This window comes from Lepidochelys kempii, chromosome 27 (genome assembly GCF_965140285.1).
Source record: "Lepidochelys kempii isolate rLepKem1 chromosome 27, rLepKem1.hap1, whole genome shotgun sequence".
In the NCBI taxonomy this organism is placed as follows: Eukaryota; Metazoa; Chordata; order Testudines; family Cheloniidae; genus Lepidochelys; species Lepidochelys kempii.
Window position 1 is genome coordinate 10,467,205 of NC_136406.1, and position 23,097 is coordinate 10,490,301.

The 23,097-nt window shown below is 44.3% G+C and overlaps 1 protein-coding gene across 16 annotated transcripts in view; it reads right to left on the reverse strand.

The window, feature by feature from the left end:
* The window catches only part of MAPT (microtubule associated protein tau), a 101,104-nt gene extending 80,598 nt beyond the window's left edge, over positions 1 to 20,506 (reverse strand). For 4 of the 16 annotated variants that reach the window (XM_073325497.2, XM_073325500.2, XM_073325486.2 and 1 more), the window contains exon 1: positions 13,916 to 14,036. In XM_073325497.2, the coding sequence (XP_073181598.1) occupies positions 13,916 to 13,928 (13 nt within the window). In that variant the 5' untranslated portion in view covers positions 13,929 to 14,036. The other 12 variants (XM_073325501.2, XM_073325498.2, XM_073325487.2 and 9 more) reach the window with 9 other exon arrangements.
* Positions 20,507 to 23,097: the final 2,591 nt, after the last annotated feature.

Genomic DNA, 23,097 nt, shown 5'->3' on the forward strand with positions numbered 1-23,097 from the left:
CTAAATCTACAGGAACAGCTGCGCTGACAACGCTGTTGTGGGTGATGGAGCAAATACGAGTAAGTGGGCTGGCTAGTGCTGTTAATAGTGGGAGCTGCACCCCGCCTCCCCCCACAATTCCCTATTTAGCAGGGAGCACAGAGGCAACTACCTCAAAGAGTATTAGAGGGACCACTGAACTGAGTGGCTACGGCCACACAGTCGGATGTTGTCCACGTGTATCAAAGAGGTGGTAGGGGAGGAATTCTGTGGTTCTATACATTCCCTCCCCGCCATATACTGAGGTACTATGGGGCAGTTCTGCCAAAGGCAACTTTTGCAAGTGACTGGATGCTCTAGGTGCAGAACTGGGTGGCCTGGGTACCACTGATCACACGGCTACCGTGCAAGTCTCCTCAGAGGAAACGTATCGCTTTTCCAACCAGAATGCCACTAATGCACTGAAGGACTTGACAGGCCTTGAAAAACAGAGGAGCAATAGTAAGGCTCTTAGGCAATTTCTCACCTTGGAGCAGACATTTAGAAGCTTTCTTGCCTCACACTGCTCCAATATAAACCAGGCCTTGGACTTACAAAAATTTCATATGCTCAAATTGACCTTAAGGGCCCTGAATGTGTCAGGTGTATGCTAAAGTTCCTCCTTGGAGTGTGATAGCTCATGGAAGGAAGATGGAAGGACTATTTCTCAAGAGCAGTGACATACGGTATTAAGTTTGGAATGAACACCGGACCAGGTTCAAGTCGGAATTGAATGTACAATATTGAGGCACCCACTCAACAGACTTTCGGACTCCAAAACCCAGCTGGCAGACAGAAACACCAGAAAAGTCCCTGTAGTGGCAAGTACCAAGACACCTCTCCCATCAGACACCTGATTTAGCACTGGCTGCTCATGCAACAATATCCCTAATGGTTAGTAAATGATAAAGGGAAGTGCTACCAAAGGTTGGAAATGTGGCTGTACTTTCATTCTAAGGGCTTGTCTACACTTAAGCCGGGTCTACACTGGGGGGGGGGGGGAATCAATCTAAGATACGCAACTTCAGCTACGAGAATAGCATAGCTGAAGTCGATGTTAGATTGACTTAGAATCACTTACTTCGCATCCTCGCGGCGCAGGATCAACTGCCGCCTCTCACCGTGGTGGAGTTCCGGAGTCGACTGCAGAGCTATCGGGGATCCATCTATCACGTCTACACTAGATGCCATACATCGATCCCCAACAGATCGATCGCTACCCGCCGATCCGGGTAGTGATGCCTTCTCCCATCAGTGCAGGTACTCTACCTCCCCGAGAGGCGGCAGCTTTGACGACAGGAGAAGCCCTCCCGCTGACATAGCGCTGTCTACACCAGTGGTTAGGTCAGTAAAATTATATCACTCAGGGGCGTGAATTTTCCATACCCCTGAGCAACTTAGTTATATCAACATAAGTTCCTACCGAAGACCAAGCCTAAGTTTCTAACTGGCCCACCACATCAGAGGTTGCAATTGACTTCCTCTTGGAGTCTATTCAGAGGACAGACGATCAAGTGATTCTAAAATCAAGTCTGCAGGCTGCCTTAATGGAAGGAAACCAAAACAGCAAATGGCTGCACATATATTTTAGTAGGCAGGCTCAGCTGGCTCTCCTAAGAGAAAGAGTAGCACTTAGAGCTAAGCTTTCAGTGTAAGTCCATCATTTCTATCCAGCATAAGCCCAGCCCCCACGGAGAAGTGAATGACAGACTCATAAATAGGACATACACTCTAATCAAATGCAGTAATGGGGCAGGGGGAGAACCAGAACAATTGATAACATATTTTATACTAGGAATAGCCCAGGAAGAAATACAATCAGTAACACCCCTTGTGTGCTCTAATGGAATATTATCCCTACATCCACCACTCACTTCACAAAGACTTAATTTGGATAAGATGCTATCTGCTTCTTTTCTGCGGCATTTAATTGTCTAGTATGGGTCTGTGATGTGAGTGAACTAAAACCATACTATGCAACCTGGATATCCCACCTTATATCTACATTCTAAAGGAGTGCAAACACTAACAGGTCATTCTCAACATTTTAACACACACTCGCTCACTACAATCTTATTGCATAGAAAAATGCTCTGAAGCATCTTGGGTGATTAACAGTTCAATATGAATAGTAAAAACACAGGCGGTAGAAGGTAAAGAAAAAAATAAGGTTTTCAACTGATGCTTAATTACATGGGGTATCAGTGAGTTGGAGAAATGCAGGCTGCAGGCGCTGCACAGAAGCTGTGAGACCAGCAGCGGGACTGGGTGGAGGGGTAGAGAAGAGATCAGTGCTAGTTGACAGGTTTCAGAGTAACAGCCGTGTTAGTCTGTATTCGCAAAAAGAAAAGGAGTACTTGGGGCACCTTAGAGACTAACCAATTTATATGAGCATAAGCTTTCGTGAGCTACAGCTCACTTCATCCGATGCATCTGATGAAGTGAGCTGTAGCTCACGAAAGCTTATGCTCAAATAAGTTGGTTAGTCTCTAAGGTGCCACAAGGACTCCTTTTCTTTAGTGCTAGTTGAGAGGTGGAAGCTGAGGTAGGATAACAGTGGCAAAGTCACTGAGCTAGACTGGAACTGGGTCAAATTATCAATGGAATAAATGAGTAAGGAGGGGCATCAAAGAACGGAGACAATGGGATTACACTTTAGGGTATGCATGCATAACTAATAATTTAGTTCAATAAGAATCAGAAACTGTATTTCCTCCTTTATTATTTTTAGTAACAAGAAGGCCTTCACACACTTAAGGTTGAAGGGCAGAGCCAATAAGAATGTTATGTTTACAATATGTCCATACTGATCTAACATTAAGCGTGCCCTATCTTCACAACTGGTTCTTCCTTTGAGACTCAGCTATTTAGGTGATCAGGCAATTGAAGATAGTATCCTTGGCTTGCATGGTGTCTATTTTATAGATCCTGACTAGCAGAATTACTACAAAGCAGGACCACAGAGTAATTCACGTGGAAAGGTAACGCACCAGAAGCTCAGCCAATAAAACTGCCATTCACTAAATAAAGGAACCGCTGCTTTACTCTTTGATTGCAGGACCCATGCTCCCAGGTGCAGATTACCCTCACCTTTCCCTGCAATCAATGCAAGACGAGAACACAGCACCTTACAGGATCAGACCCTTAAGAGTTAGATTAAAAGGTCTGATTAACTGAAGTTTGACAAGACAGACACAAGGAGCAATTCAGGTTAAGGCAGCATACCCCAAACACCCATGAAATAGTTATTTAACTACAATTGATAAATATCATAATAGGAGATCCCGAGACCTGTTGTGCAGGTGTGTGGGAGGATGGTAAATGTCTTAGGAGAAAGAAGCATTCCGTAACTACACACCCATATTAAACAAAAGGCACACCCATATTAATCAACAACTTTAAAATGTCCTAAAGCTTTTTAGGATTTTTTTTTGTACACACTAATTTCTACTCGGCAACCTGCTGGTTCCTTAAGGCAAGTTTCACTGTATACTGTCCCCTCAGACATAAAACTTCACCTTTGTTAAGATGGTGTTAACGTTGTAACTAGAGATACCAAAGGGAAGACATCTTAAAATAATGCAATTTTTAAAAATGAAACTCCAGAAAACATGCAATTCAAAGTTAAGTGTCCCTAAACACTGGACAATCTAGAAATGTGGTCAGTTCAATAACCTCAACCCTCTTAGCCCCATCTCCCAGGGCACCTTCCTTCGTAATACAGACATGTGTGTGAAGTCTAGCTGACGTATTAAATATTTCAGTGATTCACCCACGAATCCTGTTACCTGGAGACACCTTAGGCTATGCACATTTTGAGACTCCCACCTGAAGATGTCTGAAGTCACATGTGCTGTTCACACAGAAGGTATTAGGGGGCTTCTTAACTTTGAAAAGAAACTTGACAAATGAGGTTTTAGACCAAACTGCTTTCCTTTTTTATTATTTATTATTATTATTATTAAATAAAAACTGGCCATTTTAATGTTGACCTTACCAAAAAAAACCCCACAAACAAAACAAAAAAACCACTGACAATGGGTTTGTATTTACAAGAACAAAAATTTTCAGCTAAAATTTTGTGCATGCAATTCATTCAGCACGTGAATTAGCTGCAGTTGGTACAATGAAAATTATATCCCCCAGAGCTTCTGTCTCTTCTTTTGAATGCAAGTGTTTACTAAAGCAATAGCGAATATGGTCAGAGTGAATTTAGAACTTCCCTGTGCTTGTATATTCAAGCCAGACCCTCAATATTACTTAGATGCACATATTTTAAATGTGAGACAAGGTGGGTGAGGAAATTTATTTGATCAACTTCTGTTGGTGAAAGACAAGATTTTTAATTCCACAGAGTTCTTCTTCGGGTAGCTATTTAAAATAGCTATATATAAACACTGCAATCAGGCTCTTTGAGGATTTTTAGCCCTGTAAGCACTAAATTCAGCTCTGCTGTCATGCATTTTATATGTATGAAAGAGCAGCCTGCTTTAGAGTCTTATTTCCAGCTTTAAAATCCTGTTTTCCCCACCTCTCAGGTTACAAAGGATCCATTCATGCTGTGTGTATAGGATCACAGATTCTTCCTAGTATCAGTAAGCAATGGCCGAAATAAACTGGTTCTTTGAGGCTTCAGAAAGGGTTCCTCTATTGGTTATACCACAGCAGCATAGATGCAGACTGTTTAATTCTCAGTGTCAGAAAGTGCTTGGACCATAGCCATGGAGTTTTGTTTCCTGACATAAGAAACAAGGGGTAAATTTAGTGCTGGTGAAAGATGCCAGGTTCTATCCTCAGAACAGACATGGGATGAGCAGCAGTCCCCAGACTCTGGGGTGCTTTACACAGGTTATCGTGCTTTACACAGGTTATCGAAGGACCAATTCTACGGGATGAAGAGAGTGAGTTCTTGGCCTCTCTGCTGAGACGGCCGATAACGGGATCATTCAGAACCAACTGTGACAGCAGTTTTTATGATGAAGATGCCTGCAAACTAGGAATGGAGTGAGATACACCAAATGGCACTGAACAGCCATCAGACAATATGGCTACAGTTTCATCTAGGCAGGGTACACATATGGCTTTTACCTGCTAATGAGGATTGCCCAATACTAATCTACTTCAAACCACTCTGCCACCATCATCAGGGAAGCCCTTTTGTTCAGAACTGCAAGTGATCATGTCACTAGATCATCATGCAGGATTCTCTTGCGTAGCTGAGTGTGAAAAAAGTAGAAGAGGGTATGCAGGGAAAAGTGTGCAAGATCCGTGTAATTTAATACACGTTTTGAGATGCTTATTATTGAAGCTACTTCTATACAATCTAAAGTAGCTAAGGAGCACAATAAATCACCAGGATATTCAGACAGTGGGTGAAATCATGTTCCAAAAAAAACTTTAAAAGAGGACAAAAAACTACAGTACTTGGAGCTAAATTCTGCCCTTGGAAGCAATGAAATCAGTTGGAACGGTAAATGCACATCCAAAGGTGGAATTTGGCCATGAGTGAATCCCAGCCCTGAGCTCACTTGCATCAAAAACGACCACCACCTTCAGCATGCGATTTACAGTTCTCTCATTATAAAACCACAAAACCTGTGTTTTAAGAGTCAGGGTCAGACTCTTAAATCCACAAAAGAAATTCAGAGCAAGAGCACAAAAGTCTAGACCAGCACGAATACTCTTAACTCATCCGGTCATGCCCACAATCCAGAGCCTGAAGGTAACAAAATACTTAGCACGGATATGGTGCTTTTTATCTACAGATCTCAGTGTTTTACAAAGATTGATCAACATTATTGAAGGAACATTCTCCACCTAATTTTTATGCATTTTTAAAAATTTATGTTCCCAATAGAGCATCAGTTAAAGAATATACTCTGAAATATTTAAATAATTCCTTTTTAAAAGATAAAAAAAAAAAGGTTTTTTTTGCTGCTCTACTGATGTACACAAGGTCTTTTCAGCAAAGGGATAACTTTATAAAGGGGGGGAAGAAGTGATATGGACTATTCACAGAGGGCTATCATGCACAATATAAATGGAGATACATAGAAATATTAGTTTTGCTCTAATCTGAGCTGTATTAATCTCTGGCTACTTGTGACACTTAAAGACAGACAGAAGTATGATTTTTAAATTGAGGGTGCTCTTTTAACTGTAATGTCCAGATGCACGATCATGAGGGTTCATGATACAGAAACCACAGCAGGAACCTGTGTCCTTTTAAACCCATCTCACATTATATTTCACCTGTCACCATTTAGCTTCCAAAACATACACGTACAAAGGACACACTCACTTTGCGATATGCAACTCAGGCCAGGAACATCCTGTTGTCAAGAAACCCAAGCCAAGCAAATTCACAGCCTAGACAAGCATAATTTTGCTACTCACCGCCTTGCAGGCAAGTTGCTGATCTGCACTCCAAAAACTCCTGGCTGCATTTGTACTTAACCCAGATTCCCTTATTCTGGTAGCTGTAGACCCCTACACAAAACCCCTCAGTGCTAGGAACGTCACACCCTGCCGCCCCAGAACAGACTGAGCCCTTCCACAGAAGTTCCTACTGTCTGTTGGACAAGAATTGATTCAAATGGGGATGGCAGGAGAAGGGATGTATTTTTACATATTCTTTAGGACAGCAAGACAGATAAAGCTAAGTGAGCTTTAAATTCTCTTCCCTTTCCTCCTCTGCACCAGAGGCTCCCATCCCTGACGCACCTTCTCTCAGACTTTACCCAGCGCCCTGTTTAACCCTTTCTCCCCACCCATCTCCTCCTGGGAAGGCAGCTGCCCATGGCTGCTGCAGTTCAATCCCGTGCCTCTCTCCAGCCCCCTGCTTCCCGGTAGCCACAGAACATTCCAGAACCTTCAGAGCCCATCTGCCCCAGAACCTTCCTGTCCCCAACATCTCGCCCCGCCTGTCAGAGGGTCGCCCAAAGCATCTTTCCTCACTCTCTGAATAGGAAAGAGGGAGAGACTCACTTCACATGTAATTAGTTGGCTGGAGGACAAAAGTGAGAGCTGGCCTCCTGCCTGAGTGTACAGAGAAGTGACAGCGACTAGAGAAGGCCATAGGTTTGCTTGCCCTGTCCATTACTTTGCTGGTTTCTTCTACTTTGACTTTACCAGCTGCACTCCACATTGCACTTCAGGAGCAGTGTGCATGGCTAATTATGTGTGCCCCACAGAAGACAGGACTGTTACACAGTGATATTTCGAAAGAAATCTGTAATAGAAAAACCTCCCCACTACCTCAGGCCAAATGTGTCAGTGAACCAGCGTGCTCAGGATCTTTTAAGTCTGGATTGACTAAAATCAGAGACACAGCTTTTCTTCCATACAACTACTTCAGTGTTTAACAAGCCCAACTCATTCTAGCTGACAAACACATCCTTTTCAAATACAGAAGACCAAGATTCAATTAACCTTAAAAAGAGAAAAGGAGGACTTGTGGCACCTTAGAGACTAACCAATTTATTTGAGCATAAGCTTTCGTGAGCTACAGCTCACTTCATCAGATGCATTCAGTGGAAAATACAGTGGGGAGACTGAATGCATCCGATGAAGTGAGCTGTAGCTCACGAAAGCTTATGCTCAAATAAATGGGTTAGTCTGTAAGGTGCCGCAAGTCCTCCTTTTCTTTTTGCGAATACAGCCTAACACAGCTGCTACTCTGAAACCTTAAAAAGAGAGTTTCCCAGACTGATATCAAAGAGCGTATGTAGTTGAACTACACTGCATGAAAGACCCAACAATTTACATTTTATGGAACCTTCACCCCAACAAATCTCAGAGTAATTTACAAATAGATACTGTGTACGAACCACATTTTCCAGAGGGTCACATTAGCTACCACTGACATGCACAGGAAACAGCATCAGCTGTTTAACAGGACATAACACTACACAACTATTTGGGACAGGAAGTGAAGAAGAATCCCAGTGAGAAATGAGGGCAGGTGGAATATTGTTTTGGAACAAAGCCAGGGCTCTTCTCTTACAAAAAGAGAGATGGGATCTTTTAACAATTCCAAGTAGTCAGGACCTCTACTTTTAAATCTCATCCAAACGATATAGAGCACGCAGGGCAGATACACACTTTACACTTGTTAAAGACAACTCAACTTTGGCGGGAGAAGGGATGCCATTTAAAAGGAACCCTGTCCGATAAAGTTTTAAAAATATATATATTTTATTTCTCTACCTGGCGTGACAGCTGCCACCATCAAATTTTCAAGCAGAAATCATTTTAAAAAGCCTAAAATTTACTTTTCCCTATTTATGCTATTGATTTGCTCTTTGCATTTCACTCACATTGGATAATGAAAACTGAAGTCAGTTTCTCTGCTGCATATTGCCAGTTTCATTCTCATGAAGGAGTACAGCACATTTGTCTGAGTTTCAAACACACTAGGAAAATGTGCAATGATCGGAGAACAGCTATCACCTCACGGATATTTAAGAAAGGGGCAAACAAAGTGATCCGGGCAATTACAGACCTATTAGTCTGAGCTCAGTAGTACACAAGGTTTTAGAGCAAATTGTGAAGGAAAGAAAAGTTAAAAGTTTCAGAGAAGTTAATCCTAAAGGGGATGTAGTCCAACATGGACTTACCAAAGGTAGATCATGCCAGACTAACCTTCTTTCTTCTTTGAGAAAATAACTGATATTTTTAGGTAAGGGAAGTGCAGCAAATCTAATATATTCATACTTCAACAAATTGGTCACAATACCATATGGGGAATTATTTGTTAAATTAGGGAAGATGGGAATCAGTATGCGAATACAGACTAACACGGCTGCTACTCTGAAAAGTAACAGCGTTGTGAGTGGATAAGGAATTGGCTAAAGGGGAGAAGGCAACAGGTTGTGCTGAAAGGTGAATTCTCAGCCTGGAGAGAGGTTACTGGCAGAGTTCCTCAACAACTGGTCTTGAGACCAATCTTCGTCTTATTCAATATTTTTATTAATGACCATGGCACAAAAAGTAGGAGTGCGCTAATAATCTGCTGATGATTCACGGTGGGAGGCATCATCAGTACAGAGGAAGATCAGATTGTTACACAGGAAGATCTGAGTGACTTTGATGACTGGAGTGACAGAAATGGAATGAAATTCAATAGTAGAGAGTGTAAGGTCAGACACTTAGGATCTAAAGAACTTCTGTTACAAGCTGGGGGCTCACCAGCTGGAAGCAACAGAGAAGGGGAGAGACCTGGGCATGTGGGTTGAACACACAATGACTGTGAGCCACCAATGTGATATGGCTGTCAAAAAGGTCAGTGTGATCCTGGGATGTGTCAGGCAAGGCATTTCCAGTGGAGATAGGGAAGTATTAATGCCACTGAACAAGGCATTGGTAAGACCTCACTTGGAACACTGTACAATTCTGGTCACCCATGTTCAAGAAAGATTAATTTAAACCAGCGCAGGTGCTGAGAAGAGCTATAGGATGATCAGGGGAATGGAGGGCCTGTTGTACGAGAGGAGAAGGGAAGAGCTTGGCTTGTTTAGTCTTGCAAAAGGGCAGCAATAGAGGATGTGATCGCTCTCATTAAGGAAGTAAATACCAGGAAGGGTGAAGAGCTATTGAAGCTAAAGGATAAGGGTGGCACAAGAACAAATGGACATAAATTGGCCATGAACAATCTCAGACTGGAAGTTAGAAGAAGGTTCTAACCATCCGAGGGGTGAGGTTCTGGAACAGGTTCCCACTCCGAGCGGTGGGGGGCAAACAACTTAATTAGTTTTGGAGAGAGAGAGAGAACGAACTTGATGAGTTTATGAGCGCAACTGTATGACAGGGTTACTTGTGATGGTGGGAGGCACGGCTCAACAGCAGGGGCTCACTTCTGGTATAGATCTTGTGTACGTAAAGCTCATGTGTCAGGGTTTCAGCCAGCCACCAGCAAGGCTCACAAAGGGATTTACACACACACACACACCCCACACGTATTCTGGGAGGGATTTTTTTTTTTTTTAAATCTCTTCTGATGCATCAGGGATGGCCACAACTGGACTGGAGATGGGACACTGGGCAGGGTGGGCCAAGGCTCTGAGGTGGCACCAGGCATCAGGCTGATTCTTGCTTACATGCTCAAGGTCTGGCTGATTGACATATTTGATGTCAAGAAGGAATTTTTCCCCAGGTCCAGATCGGTAACGACCTTGGGGTTTTTTCACCTTCCTTTGCAGCATTCACGTGCAGGTCACTTGCCAAGATTATCTGGGTATATCTCACTTAATTATGTCCCTGTCACTATAGGGCCCTAGGGCACTGGTGCACCTTGGTCCCTCCTACTCTCTGCCTGTGGCACATTGTGATGGGATCCCTGGGTTGCAACCTGGGACTGTGGGACCACTGTGCCTGCTTAACTCACTAATCTGTGTAGTCTCTCACAACGGCTTACTGGTGACAAGCAGCAACCGCCCCCAGGTGCCAGTTTCCACTCAGTACAACTGCATGTTGAGGCCCACACCCAGCTAGATTGCATGAATGCTCCCAGAGCCATTAACGAATCACACAGAGAAAGGCACTGGTTTATCCTCACAGCCTTGTGCCTCAGGAATATCTCGTCTTGCACTGCTCAAGACCCTTTCTTGAGCAATGCAAGTTTATTAATTGGTTCACCACTTCATCAATGGAAAGTGTAACCAGAGCAGATTTACCAAGCACTTCAGTCAAACTCGCTGGTAAGGATAAACATTAGAATAAAAGTTTATTGATTACAAAAGATGGATTTTAAGTGATTGTAAGTGCTAGGCAAAAGTTAGGGTAGTTACCAAAATAAAATAAAAGATAAGCATGCAGTCTAAATTCTCAACCTTATTACACTAAGCAATATCTAGACTAAGCAGTTTCTCTCACCCCACTGGTTACTTCAGGTTGGGTACAGTCTTTCATGAGGCTCTCCCTATTAGCCTGAAGACCAGTCTCTTCAGCTCCAGCATTCTTGTTGTCTTCAGCGTAGGTGGGGGAAGAGACAGGATCAAGCATGGGGCCATTGTGTGCTCCAAGCACATGGAATAAGGGTGTAAAACAGAACATAAATCCAGGCATGTCTGGTGAGCATTGCTGAGTCCCCAGGCAAGGGTGAGCAATTCCCCTGGTTTGGCCTCATGCCGGTGAGTCATTGAATTGCAACTCGCTGGCTGGACAATGGCTGTTGATGGTTGTTTGACACCTGCCTGGGCATTGGTTGTTTGTTGTTGACTCTGGGGATCTAATATCTGGGCGATTCCCCAACTCACAGCATATTTTAGGGACAACCATACAACACAATCTCATAACTTTATATGCACTAATGATGTACATATTTAGATAGAACAATGGCTTTCAGAAGATCATAACCTTTCCCATGATACCTTACATGGCATGCTTTAGATGAACTATAACAATTATATATAAATGATGAATATGGGGGTTACAGAGTGCTCCCCCAAGGTATAGACTGTCACGCGCATACTAGCCTAGTCTCCTGTGGGTCTCATTTCCATTGCTGGGTTTACTGTATGGCTGCTGGGTGGGGTGTGGCCTGTGATACACAGGTGGTCAGATTAGAAGGTCTGGTGGTCCCTTCCAGCCTTAAACTCGACATCTTTTTTAAAAATTAAATGAAAAAAGACAAACATTTCTGTTTATCATTTTTTGTAAGCTACTTTTAGCCTAAACACTTGCAACTGCGGGCACTGGGGGAGGAAGTCAGCCTCCATGGCCACTGAAGTTACCATTGAAGAGATCATTTAGCACCAACTACACGGGGGGGGGGGGGGGGGCTCCTTTAGCTTTGCTGTAAGTCCCACAGCCACCACATCTACTTATGCTTCCTCCGCATTCTTTAAATACTCTGCATCAGAAACTGAAGCAAGACAGCATCACGGATACTAGTCTTCATTCTTAACGGTCATGTCAGACTGTTGGGAAAAAGATCGGTGGATTGAGTGCCGATGCACATGCAGGTCTCGTTTTAGAGAGTGCACTGCAGAGAAAATACATTAAAGTTGTAAATGTAGTTTTAAATATTTTAAAATGTAAGGGACGTCTTTGGAATTGGACAGGGGACGTTGTGGAAACCGAGTCCCTCCCTCCCAATCAGATTATTTCGGGGGTAGAACTGTGGCAGGGAGCAATCTTGGATGAGCAGAGAGGAGAAAGAAAAGCAGCTCTCTGACTAGGAATTCAACTATGGAGCAGAGAAAGACACCTGGGAAGAATCTTACACTTTGAGGATGGGAAGGGATGGGGACGGGGTGGGGTTGGGAGTGGGGAGACCAATAAAATACGGCTCAGGAAAAGCAGACAGCACCACAAGGAAGTCCCTGGGGGACATGGTTAAGGGGCCAGAGGAAGCCAGAGAGGACTATTGGTAGGACTCAGGAAGGCTTAATTAAGCCCAAGCGAGGAAGTTTCTACCCAGCAATGACAGCAGGCTCTGCTCTGAAGTTCCAATCTACAGAAGAGAGCTCATATCACTGGGAGACCCAGCCTAGGATCAAGCTGGGGTGGAGGGAGAAAGAGAGAAGAGGTCATTTAACAAGCTTAAAAAGAAACATTTTCATGGGTTTGGGGGTTGGTTGTTTTGTTTTATGTTTTAATGACAACGGGTTGTTGAGATTTAAAACATTCCCTTGCAGGGTTTCAGCCTGAATGTTAGAACACTGCACAAAGTGAAATTGACTGTACATGATTAAATTGACCAGTGCGTTTCCATTGAGCTAAATGAAATGCAAATAGTTAAACAGAGGGGAATAAATTGGAGAGTTTTAAAATTATTCTTGTGTTAACAATCTTGGGTTTCATTAGTAACACAGGTAAGGAAGTTTGTTTTGTGGGATTAGCCCAATAATCTCCCTTTTTAGGATTCCGAAGGACCTCAAGATCTTTGAATGAAAAACATTTTTATATACCTGCAGACTTTTAACACATTCACTAGCCCATGTTTCAACACAGTAGTCCTGTGTTGAAACATGGGCTCGTGAATGTACTAAAACAGGTGACAAAAAATAAAATCTGTCAAAATACAAGAGCCATGGGAACCGAGATGGCACCTAGGTTTGTATTTTTATATTACAGTAGCAATTAGAGGTCCCATCCAAGATCAGGGCCCCGCTATGTACATACATAGACATACTGTAGCAAATTGACAGTGTCTGCCTCAACAACATTCATGAAAGTAAGCAGCACTTGCCCAAGGACTCTCTACCTTTACAAAAAGAAAAGGAGGACTTGTGGCACCTTAGAGACTAACAAATTTATTTGAGCATAAGCTTTCGTGAGCTACAGCTCGCTTCATCACGAAAGCTTTTGCTCAAATAAATTTGTTAGTCTCTAAGGTGCCACAAGTCCTCCTTTTCTTTTTGCGAATACAGACTAACACGGCTGCTACTATGAAATCTACCTTTACAGTACATTAGATAAAGATAAATCCAGCACAGAAGTCATGCAAAACCCTCAACAGTTATCTAATGGAAAAAACAGTGCCAGGTTTTGTCACAGCTACGACTAACAGCTCTTCAAAAAAATCTCTGAGGGTGGGCAGCCAAGCCCACTCAACGAACTAGTTTGTGAAAAGTATCAGGGGGTAGCCATGTTAGTCTGTATCCACAAAAACAACAAGGAGTCCGGTGGCACCTTAAAGACTAACCGGTTTTTACCCACAAAAGCTGATGCTCAAATAAATTTGTTCATCTTTAAGGTGCCACTGGACTCTTTGTTGTTTGTGAAACTAACCTTCAAATACATACATATATTCTGATCAAAGAGGTACAGAGTAATAATCTACAATGTTTCCAACCTGTGTTTAAATGGGAGCAGGGAGCGAAGAGAACAAGGAAATGCCCATTTGAAGAATACGGTTAGCACTCCCATCCACCCTCCCAAGACATTATTGTACCTCTTAGCCTCATGATCTAATTTTCAGCCATTAGTAAATGAAAGGAGATTTTGTTCTAAGATTTGGCCCTGGATGTTTCTTAGCAGCATTTCACCAGAGTAACGAAGAGGGGTGACCAACGCATACATACAGATGGGCGCACACAGACACAATCCTCCGTCAGACAACTCAGTAATACTTGCATGTCGCCGAAAAAGCCCAGCGGATCTGTTACGCTAGCGTTACCGTCAAGGAATACAGGCTTTCAGAAGAAAAGTGCAAAACAGTCCCATGATGATAGCAACCCACAACCCAGCTCAACAATATTGTAAATAGCAGCCCCTCCCCCACTCCTTTAATGGCACTTCTATCAGCACGCAGCAGACCACAATCCTGAAGGAAGCCCAGACTTCTAAGGGTAGATTTAATTACCACAGTTTAGCAATTTGCTCTCCTCTCGGATATGACAAAGTACCAAATGCATCTGAAGTAAGGGAAAGCCACCAAGTTAAACCAGAGCATAAAAACAGGGCTGCCAGTGGCCACAGGAGGACAGAGTCTTCCAAGACAGGTAGGAAGTATTCAAACATTTCCAAAAGCAGGACTGATGAGACCTGGATGAATGATAATATAAGGATCTGCCATTTGGTTTTGTAAACATGAAGCAAAGACTTGGGGAGGAGAGTGTCAAAGCAGGCAGGCAGGCGAGACAGAGAGCGACAACCACAAGCAGCTGGCCTGAGTCTGCTCCAAATTCACCTTAATGGGAACAAGGCTGGGCCTCTTGACCAGCTTCAGAAGAGCCTTCACTGCAGCTATTTATTTTATTCATTTCTAACCTGACAGCAATCCACACGATGAGATGAGCAAATCCGTGCCCACTCCCCTTCCCAAAAGCCACAGCTGAAGAGGAAGCCAGAGTATCACTTGTTCAAAAATAGTTTAAGAGTAAGAACTGCTGAACTTGCATTTTACACACTCAAACAGGGCACAGTATGGTTTGGTCAATACACCTCTGCCAGAAGGAGGGACGGAATACTGGGAGCAGAAGGTACCTTAGGAGATGGAGAATAGAGGTGGAAAACGAAGCCAACCTTTGTCACAGAGGTCGTGTACTGGGGTTGAATAGTGAGGTTGGTTATTTCTCTCTCTTCAGGGGATAATGAGAAGTGTGGGTTTAGTGCCAGAAGCATATGGGTAGACAGAAGAGAGGCTGAGAACAACCTCTTTTAAAATCTGCAAAGCCCAGTCCCAGGAAAAATACATCCACCCAACACAGTGCCATGCATGGACACCATTAATTCCCACCTCCCAGCAGCCAGTTCATAGAATCATAGAAGATCAGGGATGGAAGGGACCTCAAGAGGTCATCTAGTCCAACCCCCTGCTCAAAGCAGGACCAATCCCCAGCCAAATCATCCCAGCCAGGGCTTTGTCAAGCCTGACCTTAAAAACTTCTAAGGAAGGAGATTCCACCACCTCCCTAAGCTGCCCAGAGCTCCTGCACTGAGCTGTCAAGTCAGCCTTCAGCCACAGGAAGGTCACGGCAATTCACAGGTATAGCACCACAGCACAATTGCAGGCAACACCAAATTTCCCCTCCACTCCCACCTCATGCCCCATGTCAGCCTGGAAGGGGCATGGACCACACACATTTGCAGGAGACACAGGGTTCCGGCAGCCTTCAAAGGCCTCTTCTTTCCTTCTCTCCTCCAAGAGACAACTGGGGAGAGATGGAAAGACCCGGGGGGGTGGGGGGGGAGGGCACAGTGGAAGGGGAATGACAGAACTGAGAGGGCCCTTTCAGGAGAAGGGCTGGCAGGAGGCATTGAACACACCTTCCCAGCAGCTCCAAGGCAAAATTCCACACCATTACTACATATTTTCAACACGAGAATTTGAGGTTCGTGTTGGTAATTAGTCAAAAAGTTCAGGAAGTTTCATCGGCACCAATGGCTTTTCACATGGCTGTATTCATGCTTCGCTGTGCCACTAGAGTTCTCCCTGCATTACATGTTTAAATTCCCCAATGCAAAAGGATTTCTAAAAAAAAAAAAGTAAAATGATGAAGTGAAAAAACCTACTCTGGTCATTACTCCCCCATCTCCATTTCATGCTTTCATTTTTTAAACTATTCTTTGCTAACTCACAAACTTGGTCTATGACACTTGGGTTTTTTTTTTTAAATAATCCTAATAAGGACCAAGAGAGCTGATGCTACCAGAACTATTACTTTGACTGTAAGCTCTTTGGGGCAGGGATCCTTTTTTTATTGTGTGTTGGTTTAGCACCTAACACAACGCAGAGCCTGGTCCATAACTGGGGCTCCTAGGAGCTACCACAACACAAGTGACAACGACTACTGCACATTTAGGCAGCACCCACACTAACAAAACTGGGAACTTTAATTTCCCGGGGTGCTGCTCCAAGCCAGTAACAGTGGCAGTAGGACAGAAAGGATTCTAGCATTTTTACCACTCTCTCATCTAAACCACTTCTGATTGAGGTTAGAGGACCTAGTGGTATAAATGCTTGAGTCCTGCCTACACTACAGTCTCCACCTTTGCTACCAAGAGTGGTGTTGCCCCCATTGAGAAGTAGTACGGGTCCTGATTTTTCTAGTGTAATTAAGGTCTTGGACTGTCAACTCTCTGTGAGCAACCACCATGCCTTCTTATGCATTATGGGTTTTAACTTCAGATAGGACCTTATAATCCTTTTGTCTGACTTCCTGCATAATAAAGGCCATAGGTCAACACTCAGAAATTCCTGCATAGAGCCTAGTAACCTGTGGTTGAACTAGATCACCTCTTTTATGAAGACATCCAGTCCTGATTTAAAGACCACAAGTGATGAAAAAAATACACCATATTCCATAGCAAACTATTCCAAGGATTAATTACCCTCACTGTTTCTAACCTGAATTTTCTAAGCCTCAGTTTCCAGCCACTGGATTTTGCTATGCCTTTGTCTGAAAGATTAAGGAGTCCTGTAGTATCGTATATCTTGCTCCTTATGTAGGTATTATGTCCAGTGATCAAGTCACTCCTTAACCTTCACTTCAGTAAAAGGAATAGACTGAACTCTCTAAGCCTGTTTGGGATCGACGGGCCCTGATATACTACAAATAATACCTTACAAAAAGATGGAACCTTTATCAACCATGCTCACTGTATATCTGGACAGAGCAGCGTGTTGTGGGATCAGCACTCACAATGAATGACTAACATTGCGTCCCATCGAAATTTAAACCCTGAAGGCTAAACTAATTTAAGAGCGACGAGACAAAGGGAGTTCAATAAGGGTGAAAACCACCTATGCTGCAGCTAGGTAACAAAAATCCCTTGGCCCCTGCATGGGAGGAAATGCAAAAGCCACCTTCACATGCATCTTTCTTTCCAAACACCAGCTTTCATGCATCACTAACCCACCAAGGACAAGTAAGTGAAAGAAAACCCAATCCAACATTTATATTTGTAAATGGCATGGATTTCCTTCCCAGCTACCAATAGCTCATCTAGAAAAACTCCATGTAACGTACAGACAATTGAACAGCCAACTCAAATTTGTCCTTACATACAGATTTGGGGAGGGGAGAGGGAGAGAAGGATTTTACAAAGTGTTTCCATGGATTTTTATTTTTAAATTCCAGTGGAAAAGGTTTTTAAACAAACATTCCTCCTGTGATTATTGCAACACTTAGAACTCGAAAATGAAGCTGGCCATAAATAGGAGTTAAAATTGACAAGTTCATTTTCATTTTTCAGAGTAGCATCCGTGTTAGTCCGTATTCGCAAAGAGAAAAGGAGTACTTGTGGCACCTTAGAGGTTAACAAATTTATTTAAGTATAAGCTTTCGTGAGCTACAGCTCACTTCATCGGATGCATTCAGTGGAAAATACAGTGTCCACCAGGAGGAAAAAATGCAAAGAGTACAGCTGCATAGTGAAAAATAAATTAGACATAAGATTCTGAGCTTTTACCATCTAAATTATTAGTAACAAAGGTAAAAAAAAATTCTGTGTGTGTTTTTCAAATGGATAGAGTGCTTTTAAATGGAACAAAGTGAATCTCTTTAGTGAATTTCTTTTCATTCCATTTGAAGAGTCTTTAAACATTCAATTTGTATATTGCACAAGTAGATAAATTAGAGCTGCTATGAAGCATGCTCCATACAGACTGCTAGAGTAAAGACTGCGTAGCTCAGTCTTACCGCACATTCTTCTAGTCAGTTCATAAAGAAGGATCAGTCTTGGTTGCAAATGGAGTTGTGCCCCACACAGGGTAAGCAAATGGAAGGAGAAACCCCCTTTGGAATGATGGCAGCTGCCCTCCCAGAGAGGAAAGGCTGGACCGCTGTATTTTTATAATGCAACTAATGTATCTAGAAACACTCCTCTTCCCTACCTCAACCCTCCCATGCACACACCCACTCTCTCTTAGGGAGCAGAATACAATTAGAATTTGTCATTCCTTGATCAAATAAACTCATTGAAAGGAGAGCCATCTTAATGGCTCAAATCTAGGAGACTAGGTGTAACACATCATATTTACTACAGCAAAGTCTGTGCCAATCTCTGTCAAGGGTTTTCCTGTTTGTGAGCTGAAAATTCAAAACAGGGGGATGCACAGTGCATGATGGAAAACAACCTTGTATGGCACAATGTCCAGAAATGGGGCAGAATCATGTCCCTGTCGAGGGTAATTCTGTGCACTCTGAATGATCAGAAGGAATTTGCAGTGTAAAAATAAAATAAGTAATAAAGGAGATGGCATGTCAATTTCAGCATGCTACAGAAATTAAAGGCTAAGAATGCAAATACTGGTAGACAAAAGGTTTTTTCCCCACCTTAACTATAGGGATATACCACAGTCTTCACCCAATCAACAAGAATTGTATTATGCATCCATATATGCTGCCATAGCAGGGGCGTGACCATATGCCATATAATACACTAAAATTTTTACAAGACCCATTTCAGACAGCTCCTAAGAAAAAGCCCATAAACATACAAAATAATTATGCAGAAAATCCTAGTGAGGCTAATGTCTCTTTATCTCCAGGAGAAAGCAGACAGAACTGCAATACCAAGGAGGGATTTGTCTGTCTATTGTGTCCCTGCTCATGGCTGTTACTATGGTTATCAATTACATCAAACAAGGTGACTCAGACACTTAAAATACAGGGGGGAAGATAAAGTGCATTTTCCCCCATGCTCCAGTAATACCAAGATTTTAGAATAATGAAACGTAAAAATCACATAATAGTGACCTGTGCTGCGTAACAAAGCAGCGTAACTCTTAGACTACATGACCCAAATAGCTCTCCTTCTATCCCCAATTTTATGATTAAAGGAGATAGTGACCATGCACAGAATACCTTTTACTTCTTAAAATGACAATTTTTTTTAAAAGTGCCCTCACATTAAACAGGATCCTCTCTGTAATGTTGAAGATATGATGAACTGCAAAATATGGCACCTCAGATGTGAAAAGGAAAAAAAGCCCACCCTTTCTCTCTCCAGATCCACACCTACTGCAGTACCCACAGACAACCTATGATTTGCCATCACCCCCACAATCAAAAGCAGTCTCCCAAACAGGAAACCAAACCTGGCAGCAGGAATGAGATGGGGGGGGAGGGGGAATGTAGAGAAAAGTGGGAAGGAGGGGAAAAAATAAAAATTCCCCTGTAAAATGCACCTGCAACCCTAGAGCCGCAACAGTGGTTGCAACTTGCAGCAGGATGGGAATAAAGCATCCATGTGAATTACATGAAATAGAAGACTGCTTTTAAGAAAAATCCCTTTGCAATTTAAAAAGCCAAGCTGGACCGGTACACACATTTATCCCCAGATAACGGTTGCAGCTGAGTTTTAACACACAAGCAAAGGAAACAGTGACAGAAACCTCCATTCCCTGAACAGCTCACGCCACCAAACCCACCCTTTAGGTTCCAGCAGAGACACACCCCTACCCCATTTTATAATGCAAAAAGTCTCCTCTGAATGCTGGGGGGTGGGAAGCAGATACAGCAACAGAAAAACACCCTCCCTGGAAATCGAAACAAATAGATTTTTTTTTTTGGTTATTAGATAGGTGCGCGTGTTGGGATTTTTCGGAGGCGGGGGGGGCCCGCCAATCTCATTATTCTGCAAGCTGGATTCTGCAAATTTAAAAAAAAAAAAAAACCCATCACCCTGCACAGGTTCCCTCCCTCCCTCTTTTTTTTTTTTTTTTTTTTATTATAAACATTGAGGTGAATGCAAAGTGAATACTGCAGAGAGCGCATGGTAGCCCCACATAGCCCTGGCACTGCACGCCCTCCAAGACCTTTGCAGTGCGCACACACACAGCCCCCTGCATTGCACTGCACTGCACTGCACGCAACTCCCCCCCCCCCCCCGCTGCAAACCCGTGCAGACACCTCACACCCCATTGCATGCACCTGTGCCCTGCCCCCAAGGTCTGCCGGTGCCCCCGCTCCCCCCGGGCGGGGTTTGCACTGGGTGGGGAGTCCCGGGCGCCTACCTGCCGCCGCGGCTGCTGCAGGGGGAGCTCGCTGGAGACGCGCAGCGAAGCCGGCTGGAAGGGGGGGGGGGAGCGGGGGAGGGACAGGAGAGAGCGCGCGCGCGGGCGGGGGCCGCGCGCGGGCGGGGGCGAGCGCAGGCTCCGGAACCTTCGCCGAGCGAGTGCCCGGCTCCTGGGGCGCCGCCAGAGGGAGCAGCGGCGCGCGCGCAAGCGGACAACGACCGCAGCCTCCTCTCGCAGGGGGAGGCGCATGCGCCGAGTCGCCGCCCGCGGGAGCACCAGGGCGCAAGCGTACAACGGCCCGAGCGCCACTCACTGACCGCTCCCCCCCCGCCCTTCAGAAGCGCATGCGCGAGGCCGCCTTCGTCGTCGTCCGGCTCCTTTGAGGGAAGAGAATGTTTCTCCTGAGGGAACACGCGCCCCGAGGGGGGAGGGGCTGCGAGTCCTGGGGGACGGGCCTGGCCTGAGGGGGCGGGGCCTAGTCAGCAACCCCGCCCCCTTGTTACCCAACAGAGGGGGACCTGCCAGTCATCCGCCTGCCGCTTTCCCTCAGACACCCCCCACTGCCGGCGCCTCCCCCCTCAAGTGCCCCCTCACCGCAATTATCTGCCCCTCCCCCCTCCGAGGCGCCCCCAACCGCAATTGTCTGCCCCTCCCCCCTCCGAGGCGCCCCCGCAACCGCAACTATCTGCCCCCTCCCCCCTCCGAGGCGCCCCCGCAACCGCAATTATCTGCCCCTCCCCCCTCCGAGGCACCCCCACAACTATCTGCCCCCTCCCCCCTCCCAGGCCCCCCGCAACCGCAACTATCTGCGCCCTCCCCTCTCCGAGGCGCCCCCGCAACCGCAATTATCTGCCCCCTCCCCTCTCCGAGGTGCCCCAAGGGGCACCCCCAACCATAATTATCTGCCCGCTTCCCTCCTCTAAGTGTCCCAAAACACCCCTCCTCACTGTACTAGATGCCCCTCAATTCCTCCGATCACCAGACCTAAGAAACTTCTTGCCCTTTTAAAACCAGGCACAGCCATAGAGTAGACTGGGTTTTAGGTAACTACCCATTTTTACCAATTTGGCAAAACAATCTCACATTCCCCCACTGAAATGAAGGCAAAGTGGGGAACAGAACCCAGGGTTCAGGGTCTCAGCCTTTTGTTAGCCACTAGAGTATTCCTCCTCAATTAAATATCTATAATAAAATGGGCTATGGTTAAGAAAATAATCTGATCATGATGTGACAACTTATGGGGCATTTTCCACTGCTATTTCTCATTATACCTTCTCTTTTCTCCCTTTAGTACCTCTATCAGAAATCTGCTCCTAGATCACATACTCTCTCTTGATTTGCACCTAACTTTATTTATTATTTTTGATAATCAGTCAACACCTTGGGCCATTCTCACAAAAGAATCCCCCTACAGCTTCTCCACTAAATCCAATGACAAAGGATAAGTAACCATATAATAAAAAGAAAAGGAGGACTTGTGGCACCTTAGAGACTAACCAATTTATTTGAGCATGAGCTTTCGTGAGCTACAGCTCACTTCATCAGATGTTTACCGTGGAAACTGCAGCAGACTTTATATACACACAGAAATCATGAAACAATACCTCCTCCCACCCCACTGTCCTGGTGGGAGGAGGTATTGTTTCATGATTTCTGTGTGTATATAAAGTCTGCTGCAGTTTCCACGGTAAACATCTGATGAAGTGAGCTGTAGCTCACGAAAGCTCATGCTCAAATAAATTGGTTAGTCTCTAAGGTGCCACAAGTCCTCCTTTTCTTTTTGCGAATACAGACTAACACGGCTGTTCCTCTGAAACCTGTCATATAATAAAAGGCAATAATTCTACTGTGGGATCTCTGTTAAATTCAAGAGCAAGAACCTGAGTGAATTGTCTCTAGACGATACAGTGGAATTTGCTTGATACCTATTTGTAAAAAAATAAAAAATAAAAATTGAATAATCATCATCATAAAGATCCTTTCCTGAACACAACCATGCAAAACACTAAAGCTTTGTAAAGCGTGAGAGTTAGAGTTTTCCTTATCCCACAAGTCCATGAACTACTGGGGAGTGTGGAGAAAGCAAAGGATGGGGCCAACAAAAGCAGCAGAGGCCAGTGTGTTTGTGTGATGTACGTAGCTAGCTACGTAACTTATCACTTTTGTTTTCTCAATACTGCACCTTTATGTTTCTCAGGAGCCTTCCTCTCTGCAGGGGCAGGTACCATGGGCTCAAGCCTGCAAAGTGATGAGTCTCAATCTAGACCACAGTTATAGCTCTAGTTAAGTACACCCCCTCCCTGTTGGCTGCTCACCAGATTGTTGTGGAGGAAATCCCAGACTCTGGATCCTCAAGTGTTTTACGTTTCCCAGGGTCTCCACAGGCCCACATAGTTTCCCCGTTGCATCTCTGGCACATGTCCTAGTCACTGACTCTCAATCTGTTAACCCTTTGCAGAAATGGAGCCCCTCTATCTTAAACCCTGTCAAAGTCAGATTCAGGACTCACATAATTTGTCAGACCACTCTGTTTATTAGCAAAGCGCTTTGCTAATGCACCCAGATGTGAGCCCCTCTCTGAGGCCCAAGATAACTTATTTATACAGTTAAGCCAAAGCCAATTTAACATAAGAGACAAAAGAAAGCAGAAACTGACAAATATACATACA